The 16,643-nt window shown below is 56.5% G+C and overlaps 1 protein-coding gene and 1 long non-coding RNA gene across 5 annotated transcripts in view; one reads left to right on the forward strand and one right to left on the reverse strand.

The window, feature by feature from the left end:
- Positions 1-841: 841 nt before the first annotated feature.
- On the reverse strand, positions 842-8,293 carry LOC110360464 (uncharacterized). The gene is made up of 2 exons (XR_010465924.1): positions 8,153-8,293; positions 842-3,420 (listed from the first exon to the last, which is right to left on the reverse strand). It is a non-coding gene; the product is annotated as an uncharacterized LOC110360464 (long non-coding RNA).
- Positions 7,852-16,643, forward strand: part of GSE1 (Gse1 coiled-coil protein) — a 98,141-nt gene continuing 89,349 nt past the window's right edge. Inside the window, exon 1 of one of the 4 annotated variants that reach the window (XM_065028837.1) lies at positions 7,852-9,840. In XM_065028837.1, the coding sequence (XP_064884909.1) occupies positions 7,933-9,840 (1,908 nt within the window). In that variant the 5' untranslated portion in view covers positions 7,852-7,932. The remainder of the gene's footprint in view (positions 9,841-16,643) is intronic. The other 3 variants (XM_065028836.1, XM_065028839.1, XM_065028838.1) reach the window with 3 other exon arrangements.

Consider the following 16,643-nt stretch of genomic DNA (forward strand, 5'->3'; position numbering starts at 1 on the left):
TGCAGGGAGATGTCATGGAGGCAGATTGTGGCTTGTGTGGTTTGGAATAGGTACTGGAGTGGCCATTAGGGTGTCCATGTGTTTGCAGTCCCAGAGGATCATAGAATCATAGAGTGCTTTGGGTTGAAGGGACGTTCCCAGCTCCCCCAGTGCCACCCCTGCCATGAGCAGGGACATCTTCACCAGCTCAGGTTGCTCAGAGCCCCATCCAGCCTGGCCTGGGATGTCTCCAGGGATGGTTCATCCACCACCTCTCTGGCCAACCTGGGCCAGGCTCTCACCACCCTCAGGGGCAACAATTTCTTCCTCATGTCTGGCCTGAATCTCCCCTCTTTTATTTTAAAACCATCACCCCATGTCCTGTCAGGATGGAGCATCAAGAAATGGAGCAAACACAACGCTCCTTGAGAGGAGGTTAAAACCAGCTTGTGCAGGAGGTTAAAACCAGCTTGGGTTTAAGCTGAACCCACATGGTGCTGGTGCTAAAATGCCTTTGGGGGTGCAGCTTCTTGCTAGTGGGGAAGGGGTTGAGCTCATACCCCCGGCGAGCCTGCAACATCTTGTGTAACAAGGAGCGAGCATCAAAGGGAAATGCCTGAGCGAAGCAATAACCCACACTAACAACAAAAAAAAACCCTCTCCCCTTTCATTTCCCTCCCTCCCCTCTTGACCTTGAAGAATGCTGGAAGGTGTCATGTCATCAGCATTTCCCAGCCGCTGGGAGCTTGGGGGGGGCTTTTTTTTCTTCCTTCGGGGCACCCTGCCAAGAATAACAGCCGACTCCAGCAGGTCGGCACAGGAAGGGAACGGCTGGAACCTGATTTGCAGTCAGACGCTCGGAGAGCCAAAACGCGTTTTATTGAAGAGGTCTCCAGGGAAGTATAAACCTTTCCCCCTCAAAAAATAATAAAAAAAAAGCCTTTCTGATGAAGCTGTATTTTTTTAATATGTATTTTTTAAAAGCCTTTAAGATAAACTTGCTTTTAGTTCACGGTGCTGGTGTTGATTTATGGGAGAAATGGGGAGATGTTGGGGATGGGGACCCTGTCCCTGGTGCACCATGATTTGAGGTGGGGTGTCCCCACGGGAGTCCCCATGGAAGATGGTACTTTTGCCTGGTGGGATCAAGCTTCATCCCCATTGGAAGCGCGAGCACATCCCTCGGGATGGACCGCTGGGCTCTGAGAGCATCCTTGCAGCTGGAGGAGGGCGAATCCCTGCTGGAAACCCACATTTTGGTGGGAAAGTGATTGGCAGGACACAGGGATGTGCTTTAAGCTGGTCGACAGGAATTTGGGAGGTCTGGGCTTACGTTCCTGCAGATTAGCCCCTTTGCCTCAGTTTCCCAGGGTGTGACAGCTGTGTCCTGTGTCCAGAGGGATGTGTCTGTTGCAGTTGATGAGATCCAGCGTTGTGTGGGGTGGTGGGGATAAGCCCCTGCTTCATCTGCATGGTTGGGACCTTTCCTGTGCATCAGTGCTTCCCGCAGTGGGGCTGGACCCTGTGTGAGCTGCATTTGCCATTTTGGGGTTGCTTCTGCCCCATTATGGCCAACAAAAAGCTTTTCCATGCAGAAATTTCTCTTCTCACCCTTTGGATGTGGAAAGGACGGTTGATTCCCGTTCCGTTCCAGTCAGCGTTTACCAACGTGCCTTCAAAAAAAGAAAGAAAACAAACCCCATCCATCGCTTGGCCACCTGAAGGCACAGGAGAACCTCCCAAACAAGAGCACTTCCACCAATTCTTTGAGCAAAGACACAGACGACAACCCTTGGTCTGCAGTCCCGGTGGCAAAACTGCCGAGCTGCCAGCCCTCGCTCTGCTAATCTCCTCCTGCAGCTTGCTAAATCCTGCAAGATGTTCCCAATAAGCAGTGCGGGCCAGGCTGGGGTTGTTTGCAGAGCTTCGTCCTTGGGGACATCTGGTCCCCTTGGCTCGCCTGGAACTTCAGATAAAGCCACAGTCAGGTTTGGGGGAGCAGAGACTGTGGGTGAGACATCCCGGGGTGCCAGTGGGGTTGGGGTGATGATGGGGTTGGGGTGCCGGGATCCTGGGGTGCTGTACTGACAGCTCAGCTCCTCCCAGCCCATCCACATCCTGCTACTGGGAATGACTGGGGAGAAGTGAGGTCCTCGCAGCCGGGGATGCGGTGAAGCTGTGCAGCTCTCCAACTCCTTTTCTAATTCCTTTCCCAGCTGCATTGCCTCATCGCCATGACCAGGCTGTAACCGGAGCGGGTCAGCATTTTGCTGATGGAATGTTTTTCCATCGGGAAATACCAGTTTCTGTGGGAACATCTCAATTTTGACCAATTTTTTCCTTTTTTTGGGGGGGAAAAGTACATTAAAACTCTGCTGTTCGAGGAGGTTTGAGCTCCTCCTAGTATTGCTTTTGAGATGAGCACAAAAGGTGGGTTGCGGGGTGCATGCTGATGTGGTAGTAAAATCAGGGCTAAGGAAAGCCCAAGGTATGCTTCGAAAACAGTAAGCTAGAATAATTTTTAAAAAGTCAATATGGAGTAAACTGATGTATTAGCCCCAGAAAGATTTTCAGTATGGATTTTGGAGAAAGATTCAGTTTTTGTTTATATCTTTCTCTGTATTTGTATGCTGGTGTTGCCTTTTCCCATGCATTGCTCCTTGGCATCCCAGGCCCCGCTGCATCTGCTTGGGTTTGGCATCCTGGGTACCAGATATCGGGGGAGGGGAGAGGCAACGTCAAGGCGGAATTTTGTCTGGGAATTATCCATAACCTTTGCCTGCTCCCCAAGGAATGAGGCCATCAAACTCCCTTGGATTCTCTTGGAGCTCCACCAGCTGCGGATCCGGCCCCAGCTGCCCAGCGGGGCAGATGGCATCTTCGACCGGTGAATAACGGGACCAGGAATAGAAAGCTGAAACCAGAGATCGTGTCTTCCCATTGCATCTTCAGCATCATGTGAGAGGCTCCTTCCCTCTCATCCCGCTTGGCAGTGCCTACAAATAGCTCCTGGCACTCAGGACCTCGACCCGTCCCACTGTGTTCCAGGGACACGATGCCACGCACAGCCTGGACACCACTCCCTGCACTGGGGCTTGATGGCCGAGCAGGAGCTGAAAATACTTAGAGCTTGGAAAACACTTTGTGGTGCCTGTGGAGGGGATGCCAAGTCAGTGGGATGGGTTTGTACCCTGGGGAGTACATGGGGTGCAGGTCCCTGCTTGGTGCAAGCCCCCAAGGGCACTGCAGGACGCCGGCTGAATTTTTTCTGCTGTGCAAACTGTTAGTATTTGCACTGACAAACCCTTTTTTTTTTTCTCCCCATCTCTCTCCCTCTCCTCTCCACCCTTTTTTAATAGCAGCCTCTAACAGCCACACTCATTCTTCTTTGTTGACACGGCCCTTTGGCATCAGCACTTGGCATTTGCAGAGCAGCTCGTTCTGGAAAGGAAAAGAGAAAAAAAAAATCTTAAAAATAAAATAAAATAAAAAAGCAACCCAGCTCTTGTGCCTTGCAGGGGACGTGGCTCCTTCCAGCCTCGCAGGGCACTGTGCCATGGGGTGAATCAGCGCCCAGCCCTGGTGGGGGTGAGGTTAACACTGCTGGGTGCCCATACAGGGCAGGGGCCAAGGGTGCTGCGTCCCCACTGTGCTTCCACGTACGCTCGTGCAGCCTCCTGTGCACCTACAAGCTGGCCCTGGGGCTCCTGTGTGGACCAAGCCGCTGGCAACCGCTGGCCCAGAGTCCCCGTGATGGTTTTGTCCTCTGGCTGCCGCAGGAGCAGCAATTTCTTTGCCGCAGCATCTCCAAAAGCACTTGGTGGAGCAGAGCGGCTCCGGCTCAGCTGCAGTGTGTCCCTGCAGGGCTGCAGTGACTGTTGGTGGCCCCAGGAGTCACCTTTCTCCATCCTGCCTCGTGGGGACTGTCCCAGCAGCATCCCTCCCTCCCAGGCATGGACCACCCTGCGTCCTCCCTCACTGCGGTTTCAGCACGGGCTCCCGCCAGCTGCGAACTTGGCCGAGAGCACCCTTAATTCACCTGCGTGGCCACGCGAAGGACCAGGGGAAATAGTTTCCAAGCAGGAGAAAACCTGGCTGGGCTTTTCTAGCAAAAGGAATAAAGGGGAAAAAAAAATCAATCATGAAAGTAAAAAAAAAATCAAAGAAAGGTTAAAACAGCAGATAAATATATATTCCGACTATTTCTATGAACCAGCCCCATCTTTTCCATCTGAAAAAGCAGCATTGAGTGCAGAGAAAAAAAAAATAGTAAAAAAAAAGAAAGAGTATGAGCTTGCAGAGAAAAATACAGCTGTTGAGTGCAGAGTTCAAGATCATCGAATTCCAGGCCAGTGCCCTGCTGTCCCACGGCCATGTCCTGCCAGCTTCACCCCAGGCAGGTGACACTATGGCCCTCAGGCTGACTGCCCTGTGCCTCAGTTTCCCTGGTTGGCACAGCACTGATCGTCACCTGTGCCTGTGTGTGGCGGCATTTCTATGTCCGCACTGGGTTTTGAGCAGGGCTGATGGCAGGGCTTGGCTGCCTGGCACCGTGCCCTTCTCCGGCAGGACACCAGGAGCCCATGGGCGGAGGTGGGAGCCCAGTCAGGTGCTGGGGCTGTTCTGCCTCCCCAGCATGGCTGGGAGTTGCCTTCTTGGAGAAATACTCCCTTTTCAAACACCAGACCCCGTGGAAGATTATCCAGAGGGGGTGGCTGGGGGAACAGTCACGCTGTCTCGAAGGCACTGTGTTGTTTGAAATGCTCTTAAAGGCACTTGATGACTCACAGCAACAGCTGGAAGGAATAAGCAGTTGGTAATTTCCATATTAACCTCCCGGTCCTGGGGACGAGGGGGATCTGCAGCACGTGTCTGTTCTGGGAGGGTGCAGCGGCACCTCGCCGGCGTGCGGCAACTGGGGTGCTGCTACGGGCGTGCTGCTATGGGTACTGTTCTACAGAGCCTGAGGGGACAAGGATGGGGACAAGGATGTGGATGGGGACAGGGATGCGGATGAGGATTAGGATGAGGATGGCCCCAGCACAGGGCAGGCTGCTTGTGTATCCATCCCAAGCCCCTGCCTGATGCAAGCCGGGGGAGCTCCGTGCTGCAAGGCCGTTTGGGGATGTTTGTACAGCACCTTGCACAACCAGTGCCGAGTCCTGATGCAATACAGTCACGCAGCAGCTGTCTGGTCCCTTGCCTTGTAAGGGACATCTGTCCCTGGGGTTTGCCTTCATGCAAGGGGCCGATTCTGCATGGCAAGCCAGCCAGGAGGTCTAAGATGGGCTCAGTGAGGATATTTGTCTCTTGAACCTGGCCTGCAGCCATCCAGCTTGAGAGAGAAGCCATCCTGCACCGTCTGCATTGCATCCCGCTATCCCTACGGTGCTGGCTGGGAGGAGGGGACCTGGCTGTCACCATCCCCAGCCCTTGGGTCACTTTTAAACACCGACTCCAGCAGGAGGGCTGCACGCCGGCGGGAGCCGTGGTGGAAAATCCTGTGCTAGGCTTGCCTGGATCCCTGCGCGCCCCGGGGGATGTGTTTGCCGCCAGTGCATATGTTTTCAGTTCTTGCCGAGGCCAACTTGAGAAATTTTTTCTCTTCCCTCCCAGCTTCTCTGTTGCAAACAGCAACCGCAGGGCCGGGGCGGCACAGGGATGATAAATGAGCTGCTCTGTCCGTGTGCAGCCAAGGCCCGGGAAGCCGCTCCGAGGAAGGGAAGGCTGTGTCCCTGCAGGGATCGGGGGGAGCCGGGGGCTCCTGGCGCCTCTGGAGAGGCCAGGGAGAGGCACGGAGGGTTGGTGTTTTGGGGCAGGGTGGGAAAGTGGGGGGGGGGGTCTGGCCCTGCTGAGCTCTGGTCCTTGAATGCAGTGCGTTGTTTTCTCACCCATCTGCGGAACAGGCGGGAGAGCATCTGTCGGCTGCGCTCGAAGGATGGGCTGAGCCGGCGACCGTGTCTCCCCTGGGAGCAGCTGGGCAGTCGGGGGCAGCCCAAGATCCTGCTCCCCAGGAAAAACCCAGAGGCCGCAGCAGCGAAGGATGCATGGATGGGGTGGAGCATTCCCTGGTCCAATGTTGCTGCTTGGGTCAGGGACCCCATCCTGCACAAATGGCCCCATCCCATCAGGGAAAAGGGGTGACACTGAGAGACCACGTGCACTTTTAAAGTGCACTCGAGTCATGTCCACCCTGACGCTCCCAAAGCCCTCGGTACATAGAGCCGCCGTCACATCAGGCCTATAAATAAATAAAATATAACAAGGCCCTGCTGCCTTCTGGAAACCCCTGAAAAAAGCCCCATAGAGCCAGTTCTCCCAAGGTATCGTGTTCCCCGCTTTGTGTGTCACCTCCCACCCTCCTGCTTCTTTATTGCTGGAGCCATCTGCGTGGAAACTGGATCTGTGTCCCCGAAGAGCCCTCCTGCCCCCTGCCCGCGCTCCAGCTGATGTCACACAATCTGTTTGATCTCACAGCCAGTTGCTGGGGAGCACAGGAGTCCATCACTGGCGGTCGGGGTGGGAGATGACATCAGGGGATGGCCAACCCAAGGGGAACGCAGGTGGGGTGCCCTGAGGCTGAGGGGTGATGAGGAGTAGGGGGGACAATGTGGCTTCTCTGCATCAGCCGGGTGTCCTGACGCGTGGCTTGGGTGTTCATCCTGTGGTCCTGCCTTTCCCTCTGTCCCCACGTCGTATCACAATTACTGAGCTTGCGCCTCTGGGTTTGATCCTGCCCAGCACCCTCCATCAGGAGGACAGGCTCAGGGCTTTGCAAGGACAGGACTGGGGACGTTGCAGTGACTTGCCATGAACTCAAACTCAACAGCACTGCCGGGAGCAGGCTTCCTCCTAAAATGACTGCTTGAAAAATATCCTTACAGGTGCTAATATATGTTTTTTTTATCGGGAGAGCTGTGCTGAGCTGGTGGGTATGCTGACTAGATGCTCAGGCGATTAATAAGTCAGGTTTAATTGTGGCTAGACCTCAGTACAGTTTGCACTTCCACGGTGCTTATTGTCCAAGGACAGCAAAGTGCTTAACAAGCATTAAATCTTATCGCAGGCTGCAAGGCAGGTAAGGATATACCGGGATTATTGCATGCGTCGCTGAAATGCGGCCAACTCCAGCTGGGAACACATCAGCTATTTACCAGTGAGTGGCAAAGCGATGCAGCATTTTAGGACTGAGCGGGAAATAGAATCTGGTATTGAACTGGAACAGCAGCAAGACTTTTAAAATGTGAAATAAATTATTCGGGGACTGATGGCTGGTCGGGACACTGAGTTAATGGCTGGTGGGCAGCGCTGGTAAGGGCAAGGACGTGGCCAAGTTCTTTCGGCAAAGCGCCGTGGGATCCGTGCCCGGTGCCTTTCCACACTGCTTTTGGGGAGGGGGCAGCTGCACAAGAGGCCGTGGGGTCCGGATGGGGCCGCGGGGGAGGAGGGCGTTATAATCCCCCTCGGTGGGGTGGGTTTGTAAATACCGCCCCCCCCGTGGGGTCCCTCTGCACCCCCCGCGGCGGCTGCCCGCGGCTCGGAGCCGGGCTGACGGCGGGCGGGCGGGCGGGGGGGGGGGCGGCAGCGGCGGCGGCTCATTCCTCCCCCTGGCTCCCCCCTGGCGGGCAGGTCGCGGCGGGGGGGCCGGGGAGGAGCCGGGCTGGGGGCGCCGGGGCCGGGAGGCGGCGGGCAGCCGCCCTTCCTCCGCGCCGCCAGCGGGACCCAAACTTTTCGCACCGAACTTTTATTCCGTTGGTTGTTTTGTTTTTTTTTTCCTTGTTGTTGTTTTTTTTTTTTTTTTTTTTTTTTTCTTTCTCATTGCCTTCTCCACGGCGGGAGGAGGCGGGCGGCAGCGGGAGGGGTGGTGTGTAAGGGGTGGGGGGGAAGCGCTCCGCAAACCCGCCCCCCGAGCCTGCGTGTCCGGCAGAGCCGCGGGATGAGCCGGGGGCGGCGATGAGCGCGGCGGGGCCGGGGGCGGCGGCGGCGCCGCTTCTCTCCCGCAAACAGCGGCTGATGGCCGCGCTGGCGGCCGGCGAAGCGGCGGTAGCGGCGGCGGGTGGCCCCGGGGCTCCCCAACCCCCGGCTCCTCCGCTTTGCTGCTTCATCTGCGGCGGCGGCATCAGCCGCGGCAAAGAGCTAAAGCTTCAAGTCCGACCCCCCCGCGATCACCGACCCTTCTTTCCATTCCTCCAGCATCAGGAACCGGCCCCCGGTGCCCGCGCCGTCTCGGCAGAGGGTTGCGCCTTGGTCTGCGCCGTCTGCCGCTGTTTCCTGGGCGAGCAGTGGGACTCCTTCGAGCGCAGCCGCACGCCGGTGGAGAAGCGCATGTACTGGCTGAAGCGGCCCCATCAGTGCGAGGCAGCGGCGGCGGCGGCGGGGGGAGTCGGGCTGCGGCGGGGGGCGACGGGCTGGGACCCCGCCGGGCCGCCGCGCCGCCCCGCCGGCCAGGAGGAAGAGGAGGAGGAAGACGAGGAGGAGGAAGGGCCGGCAGCCGGCTCTGACCTCTCCGAGCTCTCCGACGCGGAGCCCCTCTCGGAGGCCGAGGGGGCGGGCAGCGCGGCGCGGACTCCCCCGGCGGCGGGGTGCAAGCGGGGGCCACCGTGCTGCTCCTCGGAGGACAGTGAGATCAACATCACCAGCGAGGAGGAGGAGGACGGCAGCGAACGGCCCACTTGGGCATCGGGTACCGTCTGCTACATCTGCGGCAGCCCCTTGTCACCCGCCACCCACCACCGCGTCCACGTGCAGAAGCAGGAGAAGACCTCCCCAGCACCCTTCTTCCCCTTCCTCTGGCTGCACAGTCCTCCAGCGGGCGCCCAGCCCCTCTCGCCCACTGGCAGCACCCTGGTGTGTCCCTGCTGCTTCGCCTCCCTCATGCAACAGTGGCAAAGCTTCGAGTTGGCCAACGTCCCCGTGCTCCAGCGGCTCTACGTGGTGCCCCTCAACACCGGGGCCATGCCCGCCAAGGGCAGGAGAGGGCTGAAGGAGGACGGGGTGGGTGTCCTGTCGGCACCTGAGGTTTGTTACCTCTGCGGGGAGGAGTGCGGCAAGGAGGCAAGGCCAGTGGCGGCCAAAATCACCAATGGCAATGCCAAGAGCACCATGCATTTCCCCTTCCTCAGCCTCCTGCCTTGCCCGCCCAGCGCCAAGGGGCTGAACAAACACTGGGAGGTGAGCAGCTGCCGCAAGTGTTTTGGGGTCTTGCAGGACCTGTGGGCCATGTACAGGGCCTGCCACAACGAGGAGCTCATCACATCTGTGCAGAGCTTCCTGGGGAGGTACCACCAGGTCTTCTCTGCTGGTGACCCTGGTGGCCTGGCCAGCCACCCCACCATCAAACCCGGTCCCATCTCTGTCTGCTACATCTGTGGGGCTGAGCTGGGAGCTGGCAAAGAGTTCCAGCTCAATGTCAACCCACCAGGGCGATTTGGGGAGAAGGAGCCATTTTTCCCCTTCCTGACTGTCTACCCACCCGCCCCACGGGCCAGACCGGCCGACTCAACCGGGCTGGTGGCCACATGTGTCCTCTGCTACCATGACCTGCTGGGGCAGTGGCTGCAGCACGAGGGCAGGAATTCCCACCACCCCAGCAGCGCCTGGTCCCGCCAGTACAAAGTGGAGACCTTCGTCTGCTTCTTCTGCCGGCAGGAGAAGAAGCGATGCCTTGGATTAAAAGCGGTTCAAGTGGCCAGGCTCCCCATCTTCCTCTACACCCTCCGCGTGGCCAACAGCTTGCTGGTGGATGACGGGAAGCAGCTGACCATCGGCGCCTGTGCCGAGTGCGGTGCTGTGGTACTGGCAGGCAAGAGCATGACCCCGCCAGAGCTGCTGGCCGCAGCACCCTCGGCTCATATCCCCAAGGTAAGGCGATGACCTGCACCCCATCCCTCCCCTCCTGGCGTTTCCCCGCTTCTGGCATTGAGGAGGATGTAGAGCGGTGACATAGGATGTAGAGCGGTGACATAGATGGATGCTCTGGTCCCTGGGGGCGAATGCTGATGGATGGGGTGCCTTTAATAATGAACTTTCGGAGCTGTCAAGCTGTGAAGGAGCTTCCGAGAGATGGTGACAGCCAAGACCTGTCCTGTTGAAGAGGCAGGTTTCTGTGTTGTTGGTGCCCACTCGCTTGCAGCCCTGGAAACTCACCACTGTAGGAAACTTCCAAAGTTATCTCTGGTTTTATAAGGCGCCTTAATCAAAGGGTTTCCCCTTGGAGGAATTCCAGCCTGTCCTGCAGCTGGGGAATGGAGGTTTTGTGGCTGGGTGCCCCCCATTTGTGGTGCTCTGGTTATCCTGCAGCAAGGGACCCCCAGGCATCACCCCTCCTGCACCCCCCAAACCCCACAGTCCTGGAGTGGGTGTCACGGGTGTCATTGCCCAGGTCCTGCTGGTTTCCCTGGTTGCTCTTTTCTGCACCTTCCGTGGGGGTTATGCAGGGTGCTTCGGGGATGTGACCTAAAAAGTAACATGGCAGAGCAAAGGTTTCCTAGTCTCAAACTTGCCTTTCTTGTGGGATAGGGAAATTACTGCTTTTACCCTCAAATTTCTAGCTTGCAGGAGCATGCTGGAGAGCTGCTGCTCTGTGTCTGCAAACCAGGCCTCAGGCTGGGCTCTGTGAAATGCCAGCATCCTAAATCCCCGAGTTCATTTTCAAAGCTCTTCAGCTCTGTTCGTAGCCAGAACCCTGTGGCTCTCCGAAGCGCTGGCATTTTCTTTAGAAATGTAAACCAGCCCTTCCAAGACAGCGCTCCTTTTCTCTCCGCTTGCTCTCTCTTGGCTGGTTACAAATATGATTTTTCCATTCAGCCATGCTGGTTCCTGAGCTGGGGGAACAGTGCTTGGAAAACCACCGGCCAGAAGCTGCACACACCGGAGGGTCGGTGCGTGGTACTGGCACAGAGTGGCAGGACAGTGCAGGAGATTGTGCTGGCACCGGCAATGAGAATCCACCAGAAGCCATTGCTTTCAGGCAATTTTCCCCAAGTTGGGCGGTCCCGACATAATTTCAGGTCGTTTATGGATGCAGATGATTTATTGTTGTGCTCACCCCCATGGGACTCTGCTTCCAGCCAACACAACTTGCCACATGCGGAGGTGGTGGAGACTTTCTGGATGTTGGAGGTGGTGCAGGGCTGCATGGGTTATGATGCCCATGTGGTCACGACCATGCTGTCTGTCTGTCCATCCCCTGGTCTCTTGGTATTTGCAGGGTGCTGGCTGGTGGCCATGGAGGAGCGGGATGATCATCCTGGGGAGTGATGCTGGGGTGATGCTCCAGCAGAGCCCAGGTGGGTGCAGCTGGTGATGGGGTGGCATCCACATGTCTCCAGCTGGTGTTTCATGCCTCTGCCCTGTGGGTGTCCCCAGGCCATATCATGGGGATATTACGGGCAGCAATTTTGTCCCAATGTGGATGCCAGTGCTGGGGACTTGGGAGTTCTTCCCGTGGCATTTGTTAGTGCCCCCCCCGCCCAGAGCCCGGCATTTCTCAGACGCGCCAGTCCTCGTTCCTCCTGGCCCCAGCCCCAAACTCCCACTTGGGCTCTTGCCGGCAACCCCGTCTCCGACCCCAGCAGCTCTGAAAAGCTTTTGTGTGGGGCTATGAAAGGCGGAGGGGGAGGAGGAGGACGCGGAGGGTGTCCTAGGGAAGGGATGCTATTCAGTTCCTCCCTCTTGTTCCCGGGTTTGCTAATGAGCAAATTAAGGGGCTGCTACAAGGGGCAGGATGGCAGGAGGCAAGGCTGAGCTGCCTGAGAGGACACAGCTGGTCCACGGACCATTTCACTTTGCTCTGTCCTAGTGGTGACTTTCTGGCCATAAGGTCCTCTTGCCTTTTTCGTACCTGTTTCCACACACTTTCCATTGGGCTGAGATTTCGGAGACATCAAGGTTATTTAAAACATGGTTTAATGCTTGGATAGGGTGCTTGGCTAATTTAACTGTACCCTCATTCAGCCACACTGCTTGCTGGAAATTACCCAGATGAGCCTTTGGCCTTTGTGTGACACCCGGGTCCCCATTCAGATGGGACCAGGCAGAAGGGAATGAGCCCGAGGGGTTAAAACCATCTCCCTATTCCTCTGTGCAGCTCTGCAACTTCATTTTTTTAATGCATGTGTTTTTCCACACACCCAGGACTGACACCCCCTGCATGTGGTTTATTACTGTCCTGCCCACAGGGGTTTGACCCAGATGGCTTAAAGTTGGGGGCACTAAGCAAATGCACAAAATGCCAGCAAACACCCCCACGCCTCTCTCTCTTAGCAGCGTGGGGCTCAGGTTGTCTCTGTTACAGCTTAGAGGTGCTAACGAGGGAACCTCACACCTGAGGCTCATCAGAAGGGCTGAGGCTCCGGTATTTTGGGCGGGGTGGTGCCTGTGCTGTGGGTGATGCTCCATGGAGGGCTGGTGGTGCTTATGGTCCTGTCTGCTGGAGGAGGGTTTCCTGGAGGTAAGCTGCAGAAATCATGCTGTTTTTGGCTTTTATGGGGTGGCTTTGGGTTGTTGGTTCTCTCCAAGCTGTGCAGATGTGTGCTGTGAGAACATGCACTCTTTCCAGCTGTGCCCCTTGCAAGGGGACCTGTGTGGATTTATGCACTCATTAGTGCAGGGCATTGGTTTGGGGTGGCTGTGCTGATGTCTTGTTCTTCAGATCTGGAAAAATCCCCTGTGTATCCCCCTGCTGAGGCCCCGGAGGAGCTGGCTCCCTGGGACAGGTGGCTGCTGTGAGCAGAGCAGGTGTTGGGGCCGGTGGCTTTGAAAAAACCATAAAACACCCAGGCTTGGCCGGTGTCCAGAGGCGATGCTGACCTGTGTCCCTGGTCATGCCTGCTGGAGAGGCTTCTGAAGCTGCCCCTCAAGCCCTTGTGACCTCTCTAAAGGGGCAAAGCGATGTGTCACCTGTGGTCCCGGGTCAAAGGCTGCTGGTGTTTGACCTGGCTGGGATTTTCTGTGCTGGCACTGATACTTTCTCTCTACCAACCCTGGGAAAAGCTTCCCTTGTCTTTCCAACTTTTCCCGTCTTCACCTGACACCACTTTTTAGTTATGTACCTGTAAAAGTAAGCTCTATTGTTGTTGTTTTTTTTTTTTTTGTTTATTTTATTTTTTTCTCTGCATGCAACTCTTTGCATACACATTCAGCTTTCTGGAAAGCTCTCAAATCCTGCCATAACTTGAGCAAAGCTCTTCGGGTTTCCTTTAGGTGTTGTGTGGAACTGTGCAAAATCAGCAGCTGGTGCCGTCCTGCTCTGTGGGAGCACCCAGAGCTCGCTGCTGTGTCCTCAGGCCGGTTTTTGAGTGTTGCTTGGTGTTTTCTGTGTTCTATTCCTGCTCTGCAAGGGACACTGGGGTCTTGTTGCACGGGGCTGTTTCTTACAGCACAGTGAGGCTTGTGGGGCTGAGTTTGCTGCATTTATTGTTTGGCAGTGGTGTTGTGAGCTCAGCTGGGGATTTGACCCCTTTTTTTCAGGTTACGAGCTCCAGAGTTCACGCTGCATTTCCAGCACGCTGTGCTGAGCTTACAGCTGTTGGTGGGCATTTTCTTTGTGGCTTTTTCAAAAAGGTTTTTGGGCAAATGTCAGAGAGTTCTTGTGTTCTCGCCTGACCTTTGTTCAGCTGATGCTGAACAGCAGAAACTCCTGGATGGCACGAAACCAAACCCAGGAGGCTGGAGGGTGGTGTCTGACCCTCCTCTTGCATTGCACCGGACTGAATTCCAGCCGAGGGTATGGATATTCAGATGTATCCCAGCACGAGAAACAAGAAACCTGTGCGGGAAGCGTCCCAGGTCATGGCAGAGCAGGCAAGACCTCTGGCTTGCTTGCACCTCTTATTAATTTTGAAGTAACCCCAAAACCTTGTGGCAGTATTTTTGAGTGGTCGTACTTGCTCTGCCAAGCTGGTGGCTCTTCAGCGTGTCCCCAGCCTGGGCTGGGGGCTGCAGAGGTGTGACACAGGCTGCGTTGGGCTCTGCTCATCCCTTAAACATATGGGAAGAGCAGAGCTGGTCTCACTCACCCCCATTGTTTTTTGGCCTCCAGCTTGGGTTGGCTTTGGTGGGTTTTTCTGTGCTCATGCCAATTTTTGCCATCACTAATTCTAGTAGATACAGAGCAAAATTGGGCCAAGGTATTTTAAGCCAACTTTATTGGGTTAAACCTGGTTTGTTTGCAGCATATGCCTATGTAAAGATGTTTTTAGTGAGGCTCATGTTGCTTTTCAGCAAAGCAGCTTCCTCCGTGGCTCTTGTTGGGGCTAACACCATCTGGGTCTGGTGTTTTTTGGGTGAGCTCTCAGTTGCGGCACTGAGGTGGCAAATATAATCGTGATATGACTTCATGTCTTGGGGTATGGCCTCCCGCGGGATCGTGTTCCCAGATGGCCGACAAAGAAACAACATGAGGAAAATGTGCCGCTTGCTTTTTCCTGCCGATGAGGTCAGGGCAGGTTTGGTATGTGCCAAAAAAACCCTGTTCCCCTCCGTCCCTCTTTGTCCTTACCTGCTGCTGAGGTGGTTTCAGAGTCACCCCAGGGGCTGGTGGTTTGTCTCCTCCTGGGGTCTCCAGCTGGGGGTGCGTGTCCTTCAGCTGCAGCGGGGGGGACAGCAAAGGGGCCTTTTGCTTTGGCCAGGCTGACCTTGCTGTCCCAGCTGTCCAAAATACCAGCTGCCCTGTCCTCCAGACCTTGTGCTGACTCCACAGCTCACCAGCTGGCTGCTATATATTTATTTTTTATCTCTTTCCCCGCCACCTCTCGCCTTCTCTCTGCCTGTCCCAAAAGCAGGAGCAGAGCACTGGCAGCCTGAGCGCGGCTCCTCTTCTGCAGGTGCCTGCCAGAAATGTTGGTCTGAAGCGTGTGCTGCCTGGGAAACCCTACCTGCACCCCCAAAAATATCCCCCGCAGTCCTCCTGGGAGAGGAACCGGCTCCACTCTTGTCACCCGCGATGAAAACGCTTTCGCAACCACTGGAGCATCTTGCAGCAGCCTCCCCGTCTGTGCCTCGTGCGAAGCTCTGGCCAAGTCAGGAGACAGGGTAGAAGGACGGCTCTGGCTGTTATGGACAGACAGATGTTATGGACAGACAGATGTTTTGGCCAGACACTTGGCCTGTCTCGGCCGTCCAAGCAGCGCGGTCACAGAGGGCAGCCCGGGATGCTCTTCAGCTGCTTCCCAGTGAGGAGGAACCTTGCGCAGGGGCAGCGCGGGTTTTGCATCTACATGGATCATGACAGGAGTTGGTTTTTCACCTCCCCATGCCCCCCAGCATGTCAGCCAGGTCCTCTGCCAACACCCCGATGTCATTGCTCTCGGGGGCTGAGCTGGGGCTAAGGAGATGTCTCCATCTCCTGCACAGGCTTTGGGGACCCGTGAGGTTTTAGGGACCACTTGGGCACAGAGCTGTTTTGTAATGGGTGCACTGGGACTGTTTCCATGCTGTTTTGGGGTGGTGGGGGCTCTGTTTGCTCCCTTCAGCACCTTTGGCATATGCTGCTCAGACCAGGGTGCTCTTTGAGGCTCCCAAACAGCTCCCACTGGTCCCATGCTGCTGGACAGCATCTGGCCAGATGTTGCCCTTCCTCCCTGCAGCTAAAAGCCAGTACCACAGGCTGGAGTCCTGGGGTGGAAATGTCCTGATGTGTCAGGGAGGACACTGCCAAGTCTCAGGGCTTGAAGGGGCAAAACTGGGAGGATGGTGAGGCAGAGGCAGGAGCATCCCAGTGTGTGGGGAGCTTGAGGAGGAGCCGTTGGAGCATTGCAGGTTCTCAGCTGCGCAGGTCCTTCCTCTGCCCTGAGCAGCTGGTGATAAGAGACCTTCTAGCATCTCAATCCTCCTTGGCCCAGGGCTCTGACACCTCTTGGTCCCTGTGTCCCCAAGGCAGATGGCAGCATCACCTTGAGCGTGCCTTGGTTCCTTGCATCGCTCATTGGTAGGTGCTGATGTGGTGCTGCTCTTTGCTTGCACCCCGTTTGCAAAAGGCATTGCTCCCCACTGGCCGTCAGAGCCTGGTTCCTCTCCTGGTGCCGCGGGGGGGATGCCAGAGCCCTGCTGCCAGCCTGGGCTGCCACAGGCAGGTTGTGGTTTGCCTCTGCTGCTGGGTGAGCAGCTGTTCCAGCACAGTGCTGGTAGCCCCCCTGGCATCTCCCCCGCCGCCAGCCACCCCGGCACACGTGAGCCATGCTGGATAAACAGCCTGGTGCAGCTGGCCTGGCTTTGGCGGGACTTTTTTCCCTCCATGGATATTCAGTAGCGGAGTGAGGAGGAAGGGGGTGGCTCCAGCTCTTGTTTCAGGAGGGAGTTTTGGCTGGGCTGGGAGGAGGAGAACATTACCTGGGTGCACTTTGCAGCTTGGCATGAGCGTGACACTGCTTCTCCCTCTTTATTGTCTTTATTTTCCTCCTCCCTTCCATGTTAGTGCAAGTGCTGCTGGGCTTTAGTAGCTCTCGGGAGACTGAAGTCATCTGTTTACCCGTGGAGCTGACGTGCTCAGAGCAGCAGCTGCCCTGGTTTTCCTCCTCCAACCTGCCGGCCTGCAGCATGGTGCCTGTGCCGAACGTGCTGTGACCTGTGCTGGGGCAGGGTGAGTGCCACGGCTGTGTTGCACGCTGGCTGCACGTGCAAAACAGAGCTGGAGGTGTCGGTGCTGTCCTGCCACAGGTGTCTGA

The sequence above is a fragment of the Columba livia genome, chromosome 13, assembly GCF_036013475.1.
Source record: "Columba livia isolate bColLiv1 breed racing homer chromosome 13, bColLiv1.pat.W.v2, whole genome shotgun sequence".
NCBI lineage: Eukaryota > Metazoa > Chordata > Aves > Columbiformes > Columbidae > Columba > Columba livia.